Genomic DNA, 19,866 nt, shown 5'->3' with positions numbered 1-19,866 from the left:
TAGTTTTGAGGGACCGATCGAGACGAGAGACCACCACCGCGCCGTGCGCCGCCGCGCCGCGCCGCGCGACGCCGTGGCGTGGCGTGGCGGGGACTACAGGCTTGGCGCACCAGAAGGCAGGGCCGCAAGCGCAAAGGGTGGTGGTGTGCATGGCGTTGGCGCCCACGCCGCCCACCGGTTGTTGCCCAACTTCCAGGTAGGAGGTGCGCGGCGGCGCGGTTTTTCTCCAGCACAGGCTGGCTACGCGCCAAACAATTAGGATATGGGTATTAGCTGCTGCAATCTGACACTGAGGTAAACGTTTGTTTGTGCATAAACAAAACTTGTGTGGTCTATCAATATTAGGCACATACAAATAACATTTCAATATGATTTAATAAGATAAAAAAAATATGTTATTGATTTCGATTCTTTGAACATGTGTTAGAGGACGTATCCATGGAAGTATGATGTGGCATATATAGTGGTGTATGCGTAAATCGTTTATTCTAAAAAAACAATTTGTGTATCTATCAAACTGGTTAAATACTCTCCAATAAAAATTGGATAAAATTTTAGATACTTGTGACATGCTTTTCAAGATGCTAAACGATGTGTTTCACTCTAAAATATCAAATTAATCTGTTTTTCAAGTTTATAATAATTAAAACTCAATTAATCATACGTTAATACCATCTCGTTTTACGTAAAATACTTAATCTTCATAATTTGAGCCAATGTGTTTGCGAGGAAAATATCATGGAAGATGTGAGTTTTTTAGAGGTGGAAGCCGAGGATTACAAGGTAGTCACTGGTCAGATTAGCGGCTTGAGTTGTGTGATACTGTGATGAAATGGCCGGTGATTTCTGTGGTGGTAGTAGTGGCTTGTGGGTCCAAATCAATAAATCATGGGACAAAATAAACTAGAGATCGCCAGAAAACAGGAGAAAAATGACCATACTCCCCCTGCGCTGCGCAGCCCCGCGCGAATATCTGCAAGCTGACGAAATGAAGCATCAAACACCTAACCCAAAAACTAATCGCTTCCGACGTTAAGCTTCTCCATTAAATAACGCGCGAAAAATCTCAAATCTCCCTCACTTACAATCACCAAGCTTGCTTGCCTCGCTGGCCTTCCTTGTCTCCTTCCACCCACCAATGGAGGCTCCTCTCCTCCTCCCCCTCGCCACCGCCTCCTCCTCCTCCTCCGGCGCCACCGCCGACGAGTCTTCCTCCTCGCCTTCCACCGCCAGCATCGTCGCCCGCGTCGTGGCCGTCCTCGCCGTCGCTTCTGTCTCACTGTTCGCGCGGCACGAGGCCTCTAAAGGCTTCCACGTCGACATCGTCAACGCCGCGCCGCGCGACACCGTCGCCGGCCGGCGGTTCGACCTCTTCTTCGTGTCCAATGGCAAGGCGGAGCGCATCCTCCACTACGCCAACCGCGGCGTGGAGGCGGCGCTGTTCCCGGACGCGTCGTTCCCGCGCAAGCAGGTCACACGTGTCACCGTCAGGATGGCCGGGCACAACCTCACCGACGACGACGACGCGACGGTGATCGCCGCCGGTGTGGCTCCCGGGGAGTACGTCATTTCTCTGAGCCCCAGGCTCATGCACCCCGCCAGCGACAAGGCCGCCGACGCCGTGGCGAACGCGGTGCGCCGCGCCGTGGCGCGCATGTGGCTGTGGGACGGCCGCGGCGCCGCTCCGGCGCTCGTCACGGAGGCCATGGTGGACTACCTCGCCTCCGGCGCCGACGCCGTCGAGGCCTCGCCGGCTAACGACGACGACGACGACGACGCCCCGCACTGCATGTCGGCGCGGTTCCTGGGGCACCTGGAGCGCCGCCGCGGCGGGTTCGTCGCGCGGCTGAACCGCGCAATGAGGGACCGGTGGAGCGACGCCGCCATGGACGCCGCGCTCGGCGTGCCCGCCCGGCCGGTCTGCGCCGCGTACCGCGCGGCGGCGGCGGCGGCGGCGCTGACTCAGCAGCAACCACCGGCCGCGCTGGCTGGCTCCACGTCAGCCGGCGACGGGTCCAGGGTGGCAATGTGAGGCAGCAAGCAAGGCAAGGGCAGTTTGGGTATCACGCATCCACGCGCGTCGCTTCCCATGTAATTAATCCACTATTAGCGACGATAATTAAGTATGGGGTGGGTCATTACCTCGCCTCTAATCGTGGTTGAAGGCGAATTACCGGTCGCTGTCCAAGCTATTTTGTATGTCATTACTGTGGGTTAATCAGATTAAATTAACCCTGTCCTTTGTACATCCGAATTAAATTATAGTGTATGAATGTATGATGTTAATTACTAGCAGATTTTTTCTGTTTAGGTGGGAGCATGGTGATCGGTAATGATACGAGAAGCTTCGAGAGGTTAATAATCTAAGACCCCCCTAGCCAAAAAAATATATATAAATGAAAAAAATCTGAGACCAACCCAACACGAGGGCCCACCTGTTGGTGACCTAGTTATCGTTTCATTCAACATCGCTTTCGTCCATTCGCAGTTTCATGGACGAACAGGTGAAGAAGATATCTTGAGATGACATGAAAACAATCAGATCAAAGCTGAGGCTGCAGTGTTTTTTGGCTGTCTTGTTCATTGTGGTAGCCCATGGCCATGACCCATCTGGACAGATGGACGGCATGGAATGGGAGTGGCTACTGTTGCATCTGCTTGTCCAGCAGCAGCAGCAGAAGATTTTGTTTAGGGGTGACAGGCTTGCCTAAAGCGGTGAAACGTGCACATACTTTTGTGAGAAAGAGAATGTTGCGTATTCAAATTTTCAGCATGTGAGCTTGTTTGTAGTTTGCACTCAAAAACCAGTAACATGGGTTGCTCTTTTTTCTGCAACTTGCCTTTGAATTGTTCCATCTCGTGCAGCACGCAGCTGACATTCCAATAATACTCCTCAATATATATAACAAAACAAAGACACCGCAGATTCTGAAGAAGAAAAGGTCAAATCTTGGCAAAAAATGATATAGATGAGCAAAGTGTTTGTCAAGTCATGAACTCATGTGAGGAGTGTATTTCCAGACCAAAACTCAGTGATGGAGATTTCTGAAGCTAACGATGTGAAATCTCTAATAATATGTTGATGTGCAATACTTTCACACGTTCGCGAAAAAAAAAGGTGAAATATGTGGAAATTACCACGGGTCACTCACTAATGCACTTTGTCTTCCTCTAGCTGCCACAGAAAACTGACGGCTGCCATTGTCTTCCAGAGACGAATCCTGACTACTTCTCACCACAAGTCCACAAGTAGTAAAAGCAATGGATCTCACCACAAGTACGGGTCCAATTTATTTTCATCAATCAGTGAGGCAGTTACCTGTCTGGCTGGAAGATTGTTGGGCCCTTGTACATCTTGGATCACAAAACCCATACTTAACTGTCTGCAGCTTCATCATAGCTACAATGTCTGTCAACAATTGCTTGGTTTCCTTATTTATATTCTGGTGTTGATTTTGATTCGGTCGTCGTCGGGTCTTTCATCTTTGCTTGTGGACATGGCTTTTGTGTCCTTAATATATATTTATTTTTGACGTGGTTTGTGTGTCCATGATTCAGTAATGGAAGCTACAGAAGTAGTACAGAGAATTAAGATATTGGAATTATTGTGTTAGGACGATGGGATTAACGAAATGAATTATTGAGTTGGAAGCTACAGAGAATTATTCCATTGCATAAAAAAACTAGGAAGAATTTAAGATATTGGCATTATTGCAAACTGACAGAAGTCTCGCTGGAAATTCTTGAATTTAGAAGTACTAGCCAGGTAGACCTGATAGCAGTCGAGCTCATTTCGGCGCTTTCTTTGAAATTCTTTTCTGAACGAACCGTTCTTCAGAATTCAGAACCAGATGGCCGATAGAACTGGCCGCTTACCTTTCCAGAATTTCAATTCCCAGATCGATTTTTCACGAACGTGCAAAAAATATATATAGTCAATATATATTAGAAGAAAGCAGAGTTTTGATTACACAACGCAAACGGTTAGAAGGCCATTGCCGGGGCGGGAATTCCCGGATCGATTTGTGAATGACCTTTGGAAGAATTCAAATTCAAATTGGATGGAAGGGACATAAGTGACCGAATCTCTAATCTCTTCTTCCTGCTCATCTCACGTATGTAGATTGAAGAGTTTTGGGCCTTGGGACATACAGCCTTTCTCAATTCTTATCCGAGAAGTTCGTTGTGGATTCAGCCCAAAGCCTCAAATGTGTCGTCGTCGTCGTTGTCATATATTTCTTTCTCATTTTCAAATATCTCAAGCTGTCATGCAAAAAGTGGCATCCACGGTTTAGCAGCGGGCCATCACCATTACCCTCAAGCAATCATCGTCTCCATCCATTGTTTGGCATGGCTTTTTTTTTAAACCTAATTGTTTGGCATGGTTTCATGTTAGTTAAAAACAAAAATGAGATTTGGAGGGAGAAACACGGGACCTCATAATTGAAACCAAACATTCTTTACCACTGTAACTATCAGATACAGAGACTCTAGGGTTCATCTGCAAATATACCGGACCGCTCGGAATAATAGCGGACCGGAAGAGGGTCTTATGTGCAAAATATGGGCCGGTAGCAATGAAAAGGATCTAAGCAGGGACTCCCATATCACTGTTCAAACAGTGTTCTCTGCATTTACTGCAGAGGACCTGCATCCGATGTTTGTTGTTTGCAAGTAAAATTTCAGGATCTTAGATGGATCGTGCCGTCCATTGTGCCTTGTCCGCTTTCTGCAACCATGCGGCGGAGCTCCGGCGATCCACAGTGCATTGGTCGTCGAATCACCGGGCCGTTGCCAGCGGTCATCCGCCGCGTTCTTGGCTTATTGCCGGGCACTGTCGAGACCGGCGGGTTCGGAAATCGGAATGCCACATTCTCCGGTGATCTCTTCGCAGCCTCCTCTGTCCTGTGCCTAATGTACTATCTCCTTGGACGGCATAGCTGAGTGCCAAGTGCCAAAGCAGGGCCATTTTTCTCCGGCAAAGGTCAGAGCTAGCTCCATCAGTTTCAGGCACAAATCGGGTGGGTTCAGATGGTTCATGAATTATGACATCGTGTCTTCGTCTTGTCTGCTCATATCCTGTTCCTTCTCCATATCTAGCGTAAAGTATTCTTTTGTCTTATTCAAGATTTTTGTCAAATATGCAATAATATAAGTCATGATTAAGTATCTTTAATGATAAAACAAGTCACAATACTTCCATATTTTTATTAGTAAGACTAATGATCAGACCTCATATCTAAAAGTAAATGGCATCATATATTTAAAAATTGAGGTAGTATATAGCTGTGCTGTGTGGCATATCCAAGAGAGTACTGAATTCCATATTGGAATATCTTAAGCAAGCCACATCAAATGTGTAAAGAATCTGCCTTGTTAGTGCTTTCAGATTTATTATTATTATTATTCTGCACAGCAGATAATTTGAAATACAATGTTTCATGATTGATAGACCGGTTCAAGAGAAACAATAAATCCAGTATTTGTCCAACCACATGGCAGAGCCTTGTGATGACATAAGAGCAGTTAGAGGCCTAGTGAACAAAATTGAATGCACATGACTTTTTTTTTAATCATCTGGTAATCAACTGGCGAGGATGAATTCTAGATCAAAGCAATTGATAGTAGAATAATTAGGAGGCGGCTGCGGTGTCTTGTTAGCATGTAGATTGATCTTTCAAACTTTTCCTTTTTACTGAAGTTCAATTTTTTTTTTAACAGGATGAAGATAACATTATATGAGGTGCTACTGATTAGTTTGTATGTTTGTTGGACCCATGATTGCTATCGCTAATTGACCATGATTGCCACTGGGTACTGGCAAAGTCCACTATAACAAGAGGAATCATGAGGGTTCAGTTCCATTTCCATTGGTTCTACATCTTCCAATCTTACTTGTTTAGTTGTTTATGAATGTCTAAAAATTGCCAAGCAAAATGAGTCACATCTAAGGACCTTCATTATTCTAATGTTCAGAAGTTTCAGCACCAAACTTTGCACCTGAAAGTCCATGAGAACAATGACCAGTGCCCAGTGGGTTAAGTAGCTAATCAGATGGCACTATACATTCCTTGCCTTTAGACCAGCTTGCTAGTGTGATTCTGCATAGAGCCGAGGCAGAGGCACTATTGGTATTAGGTTTGTTCAGTGCTATACTAATTTGGCTGGGAGTTCAGAAATGCAAGCACGTTCATCGACGGCGCCTAGAGCGCAACACCAATTCGAGGGGACAAAAAGCAAATCTACGAGCTTTTTCTACGATCTGTGCAGCTGCTCGAGGAGCCCAAAAGGAGATGCAAAGTTTGGAAGCTGGACGCGATTCAGACCGAACTTGCTCCAGGTGACCCAACTTTTCCATTTCCATGCATTCTTTGATCATCAAGTGATCATCTTGCACTGTAAAAAAATATAAAAAGGAGAGGCAGGCAGCATCGGCTAAAAAGTGCATGTTCTGCTATTCAAAACATCGAAACCGGTGAACCTGTCAAAGAATTCCTGTATTCAATTTGAAAGGGAAATATTTTACATTCGTATACCATACCATGACTGAATTTTGAAGGGGTTCTGACTGAATATCTGAATACTTTTGTGTTCTGGCAGTATAAGTACTGCGTAAACCTGATACTAGAATACATAATTAGCGTGCGAATCTGAAAATATTCGCTCTAATCCCGGTGCGCCCGGCTGCGTGCCAAATGGAAAATCCATGGATCATCATAGCAAAGCCATCATGAAAGCACCCCACAGAGAACAAATTTCTCTTCTTTCACCTCCCAACTCACCCAACCTTTCTTTTTTACTTTCCTGCCACTTTTGCTTAATCTATTGCATGCTGCTCACAATTATCTCGAAATTGCGTGATCCTGCAAAGCTCTTAGCCTCCCGGCCCAAGTTTCCTCTTATTCCCCTGACCCCTCCACTCGGGGAAGAAAAGAAAAAACCTCGAGATTATTCTCTCAAGACATGCTTATGCTGATGCTTATCAGCATCAGGAGATGCACTTGCTACAAGAGTGAGGCAGCAGCTAGCTCGCTTTAACGCTTTCCTGAATCAGCACACTCCTACTTGCAGCTAGAGCTGAGCAAGCCAAAGCTTTTTATCACTCTTGGTGGTGTTCTTAGTAGAGCTTTTCGCAAAGATTGTGCCATGGATCTTTGGCGAGTTCATTGCTTGGGTTGGCTCCTTGTTCTACTCCTCTTCAGCCATGGTGAGTTTAGTTACTGACCAAGTTTGTGTCTTTGTGTAGCTTTCTGTCTTGTTGTTTTAGGATTTGAGGTGATGGTGTTACTACTGCTGATTCTGCTTGGAAGAAATTTTTTGCTAGGTTAGAATGAATAAATTGTTTGTTTGTTTAATTCCGTTTAGTTAAATTAGTTACTAGTTGAAGCTGACGAACAGAGTGTCATGTCACAGCAACAGACAAACACATGCTTTTATCACAGATTAGTAAACACAAGTGTCAAGTGTGCTTTTGCTTAATTTAACAAAAATAAATATGGAAATATGAAGTGAAAACTACTCACAATGAGCTATGCTTTGGTTGAAGAAGCTGCAGGGGGAGGAGGAGCAGAGCAGGTAGCAACACAAGCGCATCACGACGCGTCGCGGCGGCTCGCCGCGCAGGTGGCGCACGGCACGCCGGAGCGGGACGTGACCTCGCCGCTCGCCACCGTCCCGGTGGATAACCCGGCGGCGAACCCCACCGTGACGTCGACGACGAACCCGGCGGCAATGCCGGGGACGCAGACGACGCCGTCGCTGGCGAACCCGGTGGCCGCGGGCGGCGGCGGCGGCGGCGGAGGCGGGAGCTGGTGCGTGGCGAGCCCGAGCGCGAGCACGGCGGCGCTGCAGGTGGCGCTGGACTACGCGTGCGGGCAGGGCGGCGTGGACTGCTCCGCCATCCAGTCCGGCGGCGGCTGCTTCAACCCCAACACCGTCCACGACCACGCGTCGTTCGCCTTCAACAGCTACTACCAGAAGAACCCCGTCCAGACCAGCTGCGACTTCGCCGGCACCGCCATCCTCACCAGCACCGATCCCAGTAAGCAACCAAATTTCCCTTCTCTAGCAGAGCAAGAGCATGATCAGTGACAACTCGTACAAGTTGAATTTGAACTTGCATGTTGTGTCGATTTTTTTAAAAAAAATCGTAGCCATTTAGTTAATATGCAATAAACGGGTGGATGCCCACTCGAGCTATTAGAATCCATCTCCTGACTGACGGATCCATTCACCTCTCGTTGCAATTCTGCAGGCTCCTCATCGTGCAAGTACCCATCGACGAGGTAAAATCCTAGCAACTCAAAGTCTGAAACAAATAAACAAGAAAGAAGCAGCATGTGAATTTCGCTGAAAATTCTTTTTGCTTCTCTTGTTTTCTTTGTGCGATCGAATCGGCAGCACCGGTGCTTCGGTTCTGAACACGTCGACGCCGACGAACCCAGCTTTCGGTGGCTACGACAACTCTCCTCCTGGATTCGGCAACAACTCCCCTCCGCTGTACGGGTCCATGTCGCCTCCGGGTTACAACGACAACATCGGCGCCGCCGCGGCCATGGCCGGCAGCAAGGAAACACTCCTGTCGCTGGCGTGCGTCGTCGCAACGGTTTCTCTGAACCTGTACAAGTGAGAATCCAAGCTGCTGTTTCACGATTCAAATCTGTAGAAACTGCACGGCTTTGGTGGATGTTTTGGTACTCGCACAGTTGCCCTGATGCAAGCAGAAAGCAGAGAAATGAATGTGCAGAATATGTTTTGGTCAGATGAGCTAGGAGAAGCAGGCCGGCAAGATTGATAGATAGATCGACTTCTCCTAGCTGTAGAAATAGTAGCATGTGGTGCTGTATGTAGTTACTAGTAGTAATCAGTAAGAACATTGAGCTGAACTTTTGCGTTCACCTACATATAGAAACAATTCCTCTACTCAGACGAACACAGACACATGAAGGAAACTACTCCCTCCGTCCCTAAATATAAGGGATTTTGGTTAAATGTGACGTATAATGATACAATGAATCTGGACATAAAACATGTCCAGATTCGTTATACTAAGATATATCACATCCAACCAAAAACACTTATATTTAAAGACGGGGGGAGTATTTCAGTGCAAAGAGATGAATCTGGAAGAGCAACCAACCGAGATGCTGGTGTGAGTGGCGCCGCCGAGGCCGAGGCCGCCACAGCGCCACTGGTCGCCACTGCCGGTCATGGGAACGCGACGGCGACCACGCCGTGCAGGTTACCACTTACCGGCGAAGAATTCCTGCAGAACGATGGCATCCACCGCCTCTGCCTCCCCCATTTTCCTCGTCTGCATGCGCCGGCGCCGACCAGATCTCACCGGCTACGAGGCCGGAGAGACCGTCGGAGATTAAATCTCGGACCCCTTGGTTGCTCGTGACCGTTCGATCAGATATGGGCCGCGAGGAGCGAGGAGTGGCCGAGTCGTTCAAATTCTTGTTTTACTTTAAAAGTGGGTTCAAATTCTTGTTCCACGACAACCGTTAAGATTGAACATGAGGGCCAGAGTCGTTCGGAGTCCAAAAATCCGAACCACCTGGGTTGCTTGTAATCGTTAGATTTAACATATGCGGTTCAGATTAAACCCTTAAACCTTAAACATTAGGGGTGGTTCAAAACAATTACAGTCACAATGGAGCAGCGCTGGTAGCAACATCACGATTTCACGACCCGTCGCGGCAGCTCGCCGGCGTGGAGTCGGTGAACGACATGCTGGAACGAGACGTGACCTCGCCGCTCGCCTCCGTCCTGGTGGATAACCCGGCCACGAACCCCCACTATACGTCGATGAACCCGTCGCTGGCGAACCCGGTGGCCGCGGGAGCTGGTGCATGGCGAGCACGGCGGCGCTGCTCTGCCATCCAGTCCGGCGAGACCGTCCAGACAAGCTGCGACTTCGTCGTCACCGGCAGCAGCAGAACACTGCACCGGATCCAAATACCAAGCTCTGGCATGCCTCCTCGTGGCAACGGTGTCTTTGAGGATCCAAGCTTCTGTTTCAAGATCAAATCAGTACAAGCTTGGTGGAGTAGTATTTTGGTACTTGTACTGATGCAACAACCAGAAAGCAGAGACGGCTCTGCAAAATTAATGCGCATAATATGTTTTGGGCTGTGTTTAGTTCAGCGCAAAGTTTGAATTTTGGTTGAAATTGGAGATGATGTGACTAAAAAGTTGTGTGTGTATGACAAGTTGATGTGATGAAAAAGGACTGAAGTTTGGATCCAAACTTTGGGTCTAAACACAGCCTTGGTCAGAAGAGCTAGGAGAAGCAGGTTGACACCAATCCCATGACCATGGGCACTGGGTATAAAGCCTGCTTGGGGAGCTTCTGGCAGCTGGAGAGATTTTTCTTAAAACTACCACTGTCAAAAGCCCTCCAAACAATCCAGATATTTACTCAAATTTTAAGAAGCTGCAGTTGTAAAATTTAGAAAATAAACTAAAAACCAGAAGCCGTTTTCCCTGCTTCTCTAAATTCTCACCAGTTACTTTTCATAATTTTAAGCTTTCCAAACAGCGCCATAAGCATTTTGCCAAAAAAAAAAAAAGCAAAGGAGGCTGGAGGAGTTCGGAGTATGAGAATGTGTTGTTTCTGACCGATTGGACATATGCGATGCAGGTTAAACACTTATTAACGGATGTTAAACATTTCATTATGGTTAAAGCAATTACAGGCAAAGGATATTATTGCATTCATTCTACTTCCCTTATCGAATCACCACCAATTAGTTACAGCTTATGACACGCCATTGCCGATAATAAACGAAACAAGGGGAAAAAAGAAGCAAAAGCACGCAACACAGGTGATACAAAGCTAGCTCATCCTTTGCTTCCTTGAAATTCATTCATGGTGCTGCTTTGTTAGATATCTCAGTTTTATTGTTTACATGATATGTAAACGGAAGAACAAAACAAACTGAGAAAGAACGGTCCTTTCTATCAGAATATAAATAAATAGAGCTACAGTTTTAGGCCATCCTAGAAAATGCTAAGGGTAGTAGAACATGATGATCAAACATACATCTCCTCTGCCTCTCCAAAATGTCGACATAGCAACTCATATACACAGTTGCTATTCAGGCGCCTGAATCAGGCCAAAAGCATTGCATGGCATCTCTGACGTAGCACGCACCACAACAGGACCACACACTCAAAAGGGTTTCAAAGGCTGGGTCAGTAACTATTTGGCCACATTTGGTTAGCCTGAGCGGCAGCGGCAGCAGAGCTTAAGTTGCCGTCACTAGGGTTCCGGTGCTCATGGCCCAGGCCGGGCTGTGTCGGTGCAAGTGGAGCACCAAACTGTGAAGGCAGCTGCCCCTGCCGAAGGCCGCCCTGGTGACCCTGCTGCCCTTGATAGCCATACAAGGCATTTGCTGCAAGAGGTGGCATTGTTCGCGAACTGGCACCATGCATCCACATCGCAGCGTTCTCGCTCTGCAAGAAATTTACGGAAGTTAGATTGCTATTGAATTCATGCTTGTACAAATTTAAGTGCCATGGTAGTTACCTGCTGAAGAGATACAAATTGATTCCCTTCTTTGTATTGCGCGGGCACTGTTCCATCAAACCCAGGAGCAGCGGTTGCTGATGGTGTGCTTTGGTTCAGGGCAAAATTTCCTGGCATGCTGCTTGCAGCTCCAAAGCCCCCAACATAGCTTGAGAGCAGTGAGGCTTGCTGGGGTAAGCTCGCAAGGGAAACATTGCCTTTGTACTGTGGCAAAGGATATTTTACACTGGAATTGGGAACTGCAGCTGCTGCCTGGTGGAATAGGCCACTGTTCATGTATGGTTGCTGAAAGGCAGGAGGCGGGAGATATGTATAACTTGGGGCTAGAGATGGGTAGCCAATCATGCTTGCATACCCAAGAGGAAGAGTTGCTTGAGCATAAGGGTGAAGCGTGAGATGCTGAGGGAGTGGAGGACCAGAAGCAATGCTGGTGCTGGTGCTTGGCTGAGATTGATTCAATTGAGGGTTGGATGAAGCACCTGGATTCACAATCTGCAAGAGCCGACACCACAAGAACAATGATACACAGGTAAACAATCCAAAAGAAAAATAAGGCAGAAAATATATTCACAAAGCACAAGATAAACCTCAATAAAATGAGGATAAAAAAGTACAGCTTGATGAGGTATGTGTTTACTATTGCGAGAAAATGATGAGCCAAAGGTTGAAGCGTGACTTTTGTAGTATGTACAGTTTTGACAGCAAAGCAGGCTTAAAAAAAAACATAACAAAACAAATGCTATGCAAATGGAACTTCGCCAAATGATGTGACCAAACTTAACCAAATTTCGATTAGTTACTGCCTGGTCTCTGGCTTATTAATAGTGCCTTCACGACAAAGTTAACAAAAGAAACAGTTGTATAGCATGAAGCTATACAGGTTAGTTGCATCATGAAGCCATCAAGCGAAATCATCAGCAAAACCATGCAACGAGGAGAAATACCCGTGTACTTGATTAAACTCATCAAACCACAGGTTTAAGTTCATCAATAACCATAAATGCCGTTTATCAGAACAAATATGTATGCTACTATGTCTATTCAAAGAGTAAACCTAGTTTATGAATTGATTCTATGACCCAAAAGATAGCATGGAAGTATGAAGTAGATAAAAAGTCCAATTATTCAATGAGCTGTTCCACACCTCTTGTGGTTGTGTAGAAACAGTAGTTGCATTGCCCATGGATGATGATGTTGTGCCATGAACCATCGTAGCCAATGGTGGGTTAGTAAGTAATAATGAGAAAGCAGGATCAAAGTCACGCAAAGGTGGAAGTGCTGGTGGCAATAGTCCATTCGGGATATTTCCTTGCTGCAAAGATAAGTAAAATAAGCTTCTCAGTGAAGAAAAGATAGGTGTTAATGGTTATAATATATCATCAACAGTGAAACAGAAATGCGCCCACAGATTTCTTCATCAGTGAAGTAATGTATCTCTATCTAGATGGAGTTAATTCCATTATTTTAGAGAACATGCACTGGGGGATGCACTGACAGATATGCTTGCAGAAACTAAATTAAATGGGGCTTATACAAAATAAAAACCACAATTCCGAATTTTTTATGTAGATAATTCCATATGGAAACTACTAATAAGGTATCAATGTAAAATTATTTAATAAAACAAAAAGAAGCCAATACCATAAAGCTAGAGAGAGGGGAAATGTTTTGCAATTGTCGATGTTCTTGCAGATAAATGTGTGTGGAAGAATCTGGTTGCACTGCACTTGGAGTTGCATAATCAGAGGTTGATAAATTATTGTACATGGTGTTGTTTGGAACATCTATTAAATTGGCTGTTCTCAATTCAGGCTGTTGTACAGGTGCAACATCAACATTCTCCGTGTCACTTTTTGTTGAAGAGGCAACATGTTCGTCAGCTGCAGGTGCTACTGTATCCTTATTTTCGTACTCATGGATTCTGAAAAATGGAAATAGATGTTACATGATGTTTGAAAAGAAGTGAAGAATGCGACAGACAAATACATACCTGACATCTGACTGATCAATCGAATGGTTATCAGAAACTGCTGCAACCTCCTCATCACCATTGGCAGTTTTCAAGGAGACTGGCGCATCAAGTGTTCCAGACACAAAACTACCAAATGTCAAGTGTGCACAATCAGCATTTGAAACCTGAAGATGATCAGGAATTATTACAGCTGGGTTATCTTCAGATGATTTTGATTTTTTTTCCTCATGTAGAATCAACTGTTCAAACTGTTTGTCAGTAGCAGACATATTTCCCTCTGAATCTGCAACTAAGGAAATAGATTATCATAAACAATTAGAAAGGAGGCTCGTAACTTCCAACAGAAAAGCCAATTAGAAAATATAGTGTAAAAATGTAATATAAAAAGGCACATGCAGAACCTTCTCAGGCCGTGGTGCTGCACTAAGATATAATAAAAAGGTCCTGGTAAGAACGTAAAATATGAAAAGTTGTAGTTCAAGTAGAGATTGGATAAAAAGGTAATAATAGTGAATAGCTGGAGCCATACGAACAAATAAAAATATATCAAACTTTCTACTGGTCCATTCTCGGGTAAATGAGCAACAACCTTAAAAGGTACTCCCTCCGTCCCAAAATATAACAACTTTTAGCCCTTAGGATTTGTCCCAAAATATAACAACTTCTCTACCAACATTCTCTTCCCAACCAATCACAACCCTCCACCATTCACTTTTCTCACCTACCTCCACTACTCATCCAATTACAACCCTCCGCCACTCACTTCTACCTACTTTCTTAATAATCGTGTCCAACCCTAAAACTTGTTATATTCTGGGACGGAGGGAGTATTTGATTCAAAATAAATAATTTGTATTGAACTCATTACTCATCATGAGGATTTGATTTATAGTCTCATGCTAAAGTCAAGATGTTGATGGAGACAGTGGTTCCAGTCCTAAGTAGTACTAGTAGTTATATAAGCAAACGCAAAAATTTAAGACAGTATTGTATCGGATTTAGACTTGCAGTAGCTAGTAGAAAGAAACGGGCTTAGTGCTGGATATGGGAACTTGCTTAAGATCCATGTCAGACAGTAACACCAACACATAAGCCAAATGACAAATAGGCAGAGATCAAGCCGCCAGCAAAAATAAAATCAGATTGCTTCCGATTCAATGTAATAACAATGGCTTGATGGGTATTCTGGTTACTATAGACAAAACTATACCATGCCGAAACACAAAATCTATGTTCTAGATTTCTAGAATATATATTCGCATTTGGTGTAGGCATACATATGAAGTCATAAAAAAGGTGGGGGCAATTTTAGATGACCTACCACGGTTATTCTCAAATGCATTGCCATCAGACTGAGAGTCCTCTGTTTCCACTATCAAGTCATTGTGATGGGTGGCAATTTGAGTATGTTCTGAGTGTACTTCTTTACTAGATGCAGGATATGGTCCTGAAGATGTTCGACCGTCTGCATTGCTTGCACTCATCTCCTTATTTTTATCAGAATCCATGTCTTCTTCAACTGCATCTTTGTAAACATCTGCAGTTGACGATCCAGGTTTAACTGTGGCGACAGATTCTGGCACCTCCAACCCCTCTCTGGGAGGTAATACATCAATAGAGGAGTCATTAGATGCAGGGGAGACCTCATTGGTACCATTTGGTATTCTATCAGTTGCAACAGAGTTCACTTGTGAAGGCAAAACTAAGTCTTGTGAATCTTTTGAAGTATGATTTGTTGCATTGGAAATGACTGAACCACCAATGGTTGGCATCCCGGTATTACATGCAACAGATCTCACAGGTTTAGCTTGGGGTTTGCCCATCTTGACAATATCAGCCATGGAAGGGCGCCCTGGCATCCCACCCCAACCATGCTTCACTTGAGAAGGGGGCTGGAGAGGAGTGGACTTTGCATCAGCTTGGCCACTTGATAAAATAAGACTGTCATTGATAGTAGCATGGCTGAAAAATGAGTATAAAAGGTTAGGAGGTCTACAAAAATGAAAAGTGCATGATAAAGAGAGAAGAAAATTTCTGGAACACTACACATGATGTCTCCCAGACAACAAACTACTCTGCCAAGACATTAGTAGTTGTATAATTTTAGGTCATAAACTCATTAACATATATGGAGAAATCCTGACTCCATTATGTACAAACTAGATATTCCGATAAATCCACCTTCTAGAAAGTATTACAAAACAGACACCGTTAAGACACTGCAGTTGGTAAGTCTCATGTTTACCTACGGGAGCTGAATAAATCATCCAAACTATTACACATAGATAAACAAAAATAGAATTGTAGACTGTTGGATGGTCATGCATCATACTACTGGGAAGACAGCTAACAAAGATCTAATTAAAATATAATGTTACATCAGACAAAACATGCACTGTAATTTCTGTAGTGCTTCCATTAGCAAAAGGAAGAGTGAACAAAATGTCGAGCATCAATCAACAATACCGAAGGATAACATATACAAAAATAGAAACCAGGCACATTAACTGAAAACAAGAAATATATGGCTAAAACACTATGCAAAAATCAAGAACTCTCACTTACTCGGCTGCTGAAATCTTCTCAGTTGGATTGCTTTCCTTCACAGAATCAGAGACTGATGATTTAGGAAGAGAATGTAACTCCGTTTCTTTCTTGGTAGGGCCTTTACCACTGCCAGTTGAATCTCCTAAAATGTTAACAGGTAACAGAATGTGCCCCCATTATATATATTTTTTTTAAAAAAAAAAACAAATTTCATTTTCATGTCATAATGCATAATGTTGCACACTACCTCCAGTCTTAGATCCTCGAAATGCAGGTTTATAAAATGGCCGAGGCCTGGTTTCCTGAGGTGCTTTGATCTACATGTAATAATAAGAGTTTGTTAGGAGAACAAAAAATGGCATAGAAATGTCACTTGGACAAACTTCAGAGATCAATAATATTCAGTAATTTTTGCAAGCTCTCAAAGACTCACACATAACACTACTACCTTGGTGCACTTCTCATATACACCATTGTGGGGCATATGCCATCCAGGCCAACTATTAGGCAAGTGAAAAAAAAAAGGTGGCTTTGACTCTGGGTGATGTGTTGATGGGACAGCGATTAAAGGGGGCCATCTCTAAGGCTAGAGAATGCTTAAAACTTAAAAGGACTAAAATTTGAATTCTATGATGCTCAAAAACTCCAATTGCATACTTCCAACAAATTTCAATTTCAGTTCAACTACATTATCAAACATCAAGCTAACTTCAACTTTGAATGTCTGAATTTGGAGTTCAAATAAATGAAATTTAGCGTAATATCTCAAATTATTATTTTGATTACACAAAATCAGAATTTCAACATTACGATTTCAAAATCTGGAACTCATAACAGAATTCTCAGACCTCAGATTGCCCCCTTTATGTGATGTCCCACCAACACAGCATCTAGGGGTCAAATCAATTTTTTTCATGTGCTAACGGTTGGCTTGGACACAGTCACATGATGGCGTATGTGAGAAGTGTACTGATGGAGTAGTTGCATATGTCTCAGTATAAAAATGTTGGCGGCGCATGTGCAAAGCATGTCCAATTTAATGACATAAAAATTTCCCTTGAAGAGAACTTAACTGCCATCAAATACACTTATACAGTATCGCGAGAACAAAGCATTTGATACAAAACGACCTAGTCCCTAAAAATGGCATACAGTTGTAAACAAATCATGAGAATGAGAAATAAATTCAGTACTACTCATCAGGAATTGCGGCAAACAACAACGGTAAATTAGCATGTAGCATAGTTCTAACTCGTATGTGATCAATGACACTATATTCGCATTGAGATGGAAAACTCACACAAAATAAACAGGGAGGAAAACCAAACAGTGAATTTCCTTAAGAACTGGCAGCATATAGAATTCAGAGTTCATATGCTTACCTCCTTTTTCTTGTCACGCTTTCTTCTCACTTCATGAAAAGGATCTGAACAGACATGAAAATAAGTTAGAGGAACTACCAACATGGAATTATGTTTTTGATCTATAGTTCCATACTATGCTGCATTTATTAGAAATAGATCAGCTAGATGACATAGCACAGGTAAGCATTGTATAGAGCATGACTGCATGAGTATAGGACAAATAAGACACTCAGGAATAAAAGGAAAGGACAAGTTTTGATTAGCTCCTTCAGCCAACAAAAGCGACCAACACCTAAGGTATCACTTTTATGCTTGCAGTCTAGCACTTTCTTCCCAACAAAGAAAGGAATTATTCTCGTTACACTAGCTTCTAACAGAGGTAAACAATTGTCTTTTAATGCACTAGTTCCAACAGAAAAAAAAATATCCCAACACAAATAGATAAATGCCACTGGATGCAATTCCAGATACAATTCAAAGTTACCAGCTTCCTAAAAAGCAATATACCTAGACCAAGCATTAAACAGATAGAAAGTAACACTAAATAATAATGAATGCAAATAGATCTCTACAGAAAGGTAAATAAAATGCATGAAGAAAGCTTCCAAAACCAAATCATTGTATAGCTTAAGTTGAATAACATGTTGCAATTCCATCCAACACACAATCTATACACACCAACCACACAACTCAAACATGGAAAACAATCAGCAGATATTAATATATAGATAAACCATCATGTTCCTGAATAAGCACACAAACCAAGCCCATCGTACTAAGATATTAAACTGAATCTGCTTACTACATCATAGGTAGCCAATTCCATCTCAAGCCAAGAAAAAAAATTCTTCTGCACAGGAAAATATATAAGCTTCATTGATTGTAAAAACAATATGAATTACTAGCTTCCCACATAGGCAGCTCCATGCAATCAAACTCACAGCAAGTGAATACAGATAAGTACAGCGTTAAAAAAAGAACACCAGATTGACAGGCAATTCAATAGCAAAGGTCCAAGTTTGGAGTTACAAGAGCACCGAAACATGACAAAAATACTAAAAACAATAAAGGAACAGATTAGCTCAAAGCGCAACTCCTCCAGGTCCGAGGCAATCGTCACGCGAAATCAAACCCTAGTACTCCAACCTCTCACAAGCACACCGCGCCGCAAAACAAAATAAACCTGTACAATTCAAAATCGTCCGGGGGGAACCTAGGCGACGACGGGCGCCAGAAACCGGGGGCTATAATACCTTGCGAGATGAGGCGCTCGACGGCGACGTCGGGGTCCATGCCGCAATCCAGGAGCGTGGCGTAGATCTCGGCCTCGGAGCGGTCGGTCAGGATCCCCTTGAGCCCCTGCACCAGCTTCCTCGACGCCGGCGGGATCGCGGCCGCATCCCCCGCCCGAGGCTCCGCCGCCGCCGCCGCGGCGTAGAAGGGCACCCTCCCACCGCCGCCCCCGCCCCCGCCCCGGCCGCCCCCGCCTCTCATGTCGCCTCCCCACCACCCGCTCCGCCGCCCCTCCTCCCTCTCGATCCGAAGGCGGCGAGCTCCCCCTGTGGCGTCGCCGCCGCGCACACGGTTTGCGGAGGGGAGGAGCAGCAAAACCCTCGTCGCCGCCTCCTGTTCCCGTTTGGTGTACTGCCCACACCCACCAACACCACACCACGCCCAAGCCTAACCTTCTCTTTGTCTCTAAAGGAGTAATAAAATATTAAATATTTTTGCCCTACTCGTGTGTTTCCTGTATTGCAAAAACTATGGTGCCTGCCTAGGGTTTGTCCATGCCTAACAAATCTACCCAGGCAGGGAAGAAAAGATAATTGGTAGTACCTCTGATTTCATTTTAATTGATATTTTAGACAATAACACGGTCTATAAAATATATTTTTAATCTTATTTTTCTATTATAATATATATATAATAAATAAATATATATCTACTTTTATTATATTGTTTTGAAAGACAAATCTATATGTGTTGTTCTAGTTCCTTTAAACTAAATATTTTTAAAGTTATTGATGGTCAAAGTTATAAAGAATTGACCTCAACCTTATCTAAAACGTCAATTAATATGGAATCGGAGGGAGTACTAATATGGAATCGGAGGGAGTACTGGATAACAGTTTTGCTAGCATATGGCTCTAGAATAGCTAAAATGATTTTTATAATTGTGCGAAAGTTTTAAATAGATTGGGATAATGAAGTATATTTAGAAACCACAGCTACCTTACGCGTCACCACCAGTCATCTATTGCTATTAGAAAAAAAAAGTTTTCACAATCGTGTAAAGTTTTTTTAAGTTTGAGAGCTTATTTATAAACCATAGCTATAAGACGTGCAATCATCTGTCGCCAATTAGTATCAATTAAACATATTTCTAAATAGTTACTACTAATTTGCTATACACTTTTTATAAGAGAATTTGTTTCGCAGTGAACATGTGC

At 43.8% G+C, this 19,866-nt stretch overlaps 3 protein-coding genes across 7 annotated transcripts; 2 read left to right on the top strand and 1 right to left on the bottom strand.

The window, feature by feature from the left end:
- Positions 1-993: 993 nt before the first annotated feature.
- LOC127774474 (uncharacterized) lies at positions 994-2,746 on the top strand. The gene is made up of 2 exons (XM_052300732.1): positions 994-2,354; positions 2,489-2,746. Exon 1 carries the CDS (start codon positions 1,139-1,141, stop codon positions 2,030-2,032), a length of 894 nt encoding a protein of 297 aa, XP_052156692.1. The 5' UTR covers positions 994-1,138; the 3' UTR covers positions 2,033-2,354; positions 2,489-2,746.
- Positions 2,747-6,874: 4,128 nt separating this feature from the next.
- Positions 6,875-8,979, top strand: LOC127774123 (carbohydrate-binding X8 domain-containing protein-like). Of its 4 annotated transcripts, XM_052300402.1 has the most exons (5): positions 6,875-7,174; positions 7,247-7,324; positions 7,547-8,041; positions 8,255-8,285; positions 8,401-8,979. In XM_052300402.1, the coding sequence occupies exons 1-5, from the start codon at positions 7,147-7,149 to the stop codon at positions 8,627-8,629; spliced, it is 861 nt and encodes a 286-aa protein (XP_052156362.1). In that variant the 5' UTR covers positions 6,875-7,146; the 3' UTR covers positions 8,630-8,979. The 4 variants fall into 4 exon arrangements, with proteins under 4 accessions (XP_052156362.1, XP_052156364.1, XP_052156365.1 ...); XM_052300404.1 differs by lacking the exon at positions 7,247-7,324 and having other exon boundaries at positions 6,876-7,207; positions 7,550-8,041; XM_052300405.1 differs by lacking the exon at positions 7,247-7,324 and having other exon boundaries at positions 6,877-7,207; positions 7,556-8,041; positions 8,401-8,978.
- A 1,869-nt stretch (positions 8,980-10,848) lies between these two features.
- On the bottom strand, positions 10,849-19,091 carry LOC127773501 (uncharacterized). Of its 2 annotated transcripts, none has more exons than XM_052299585.1 (10): positions 18,670-19,091; positions 17,435-17,478; positions 16,300-16,369; positions 16,071-16,194; positions 14,827-15,467; positions 13,524-13,788; positions 13,175-13,454; positions 12,678-12,845; positions 11,534-12,025; positions 10,849-11,460 (listed from the first exon to the last, which is right to left on the bottom strand). In XM_052299585.1, exons 1-10 carry the CDS (start codon positions 18,908-18,910, stop codon positions 11,200-11,202), a joined length of 2,586 nt encoding a protein of 861 aa, XP_052155545.1. In that variant the 5' UTR covers positions 18,911-19,091; the 3' UTR covers positions 10,849-11,199. The 2 variants fall into 2 exon arrangements, with proteins under 2 accessions (XP_052155545.1, XP_052155544.1); XM_052299584.1 differs by having other exon boundaries at positions 13,524-13,794; positions 18,670-19,090.
- Between the last annotated feature and the right edge of the window lie 775 nt (positions 19,092-19,866).

Source organism: Oryza glaberrima, chromosome 5, assembly GCF_000147395.1.
Source record: "Oryza glaberrima chromosome 5, OglaRS2, whole genome shotgun sequence".
NCBI lineage: Eukaryota > Viridiplantae > Streptophyta > Magnoliopsida > Poales > Poaceae > Oryza > Oryza glaberrima.
This window is presented reverse-complemented; position numbering and strand designations above follow the sequence as displayed.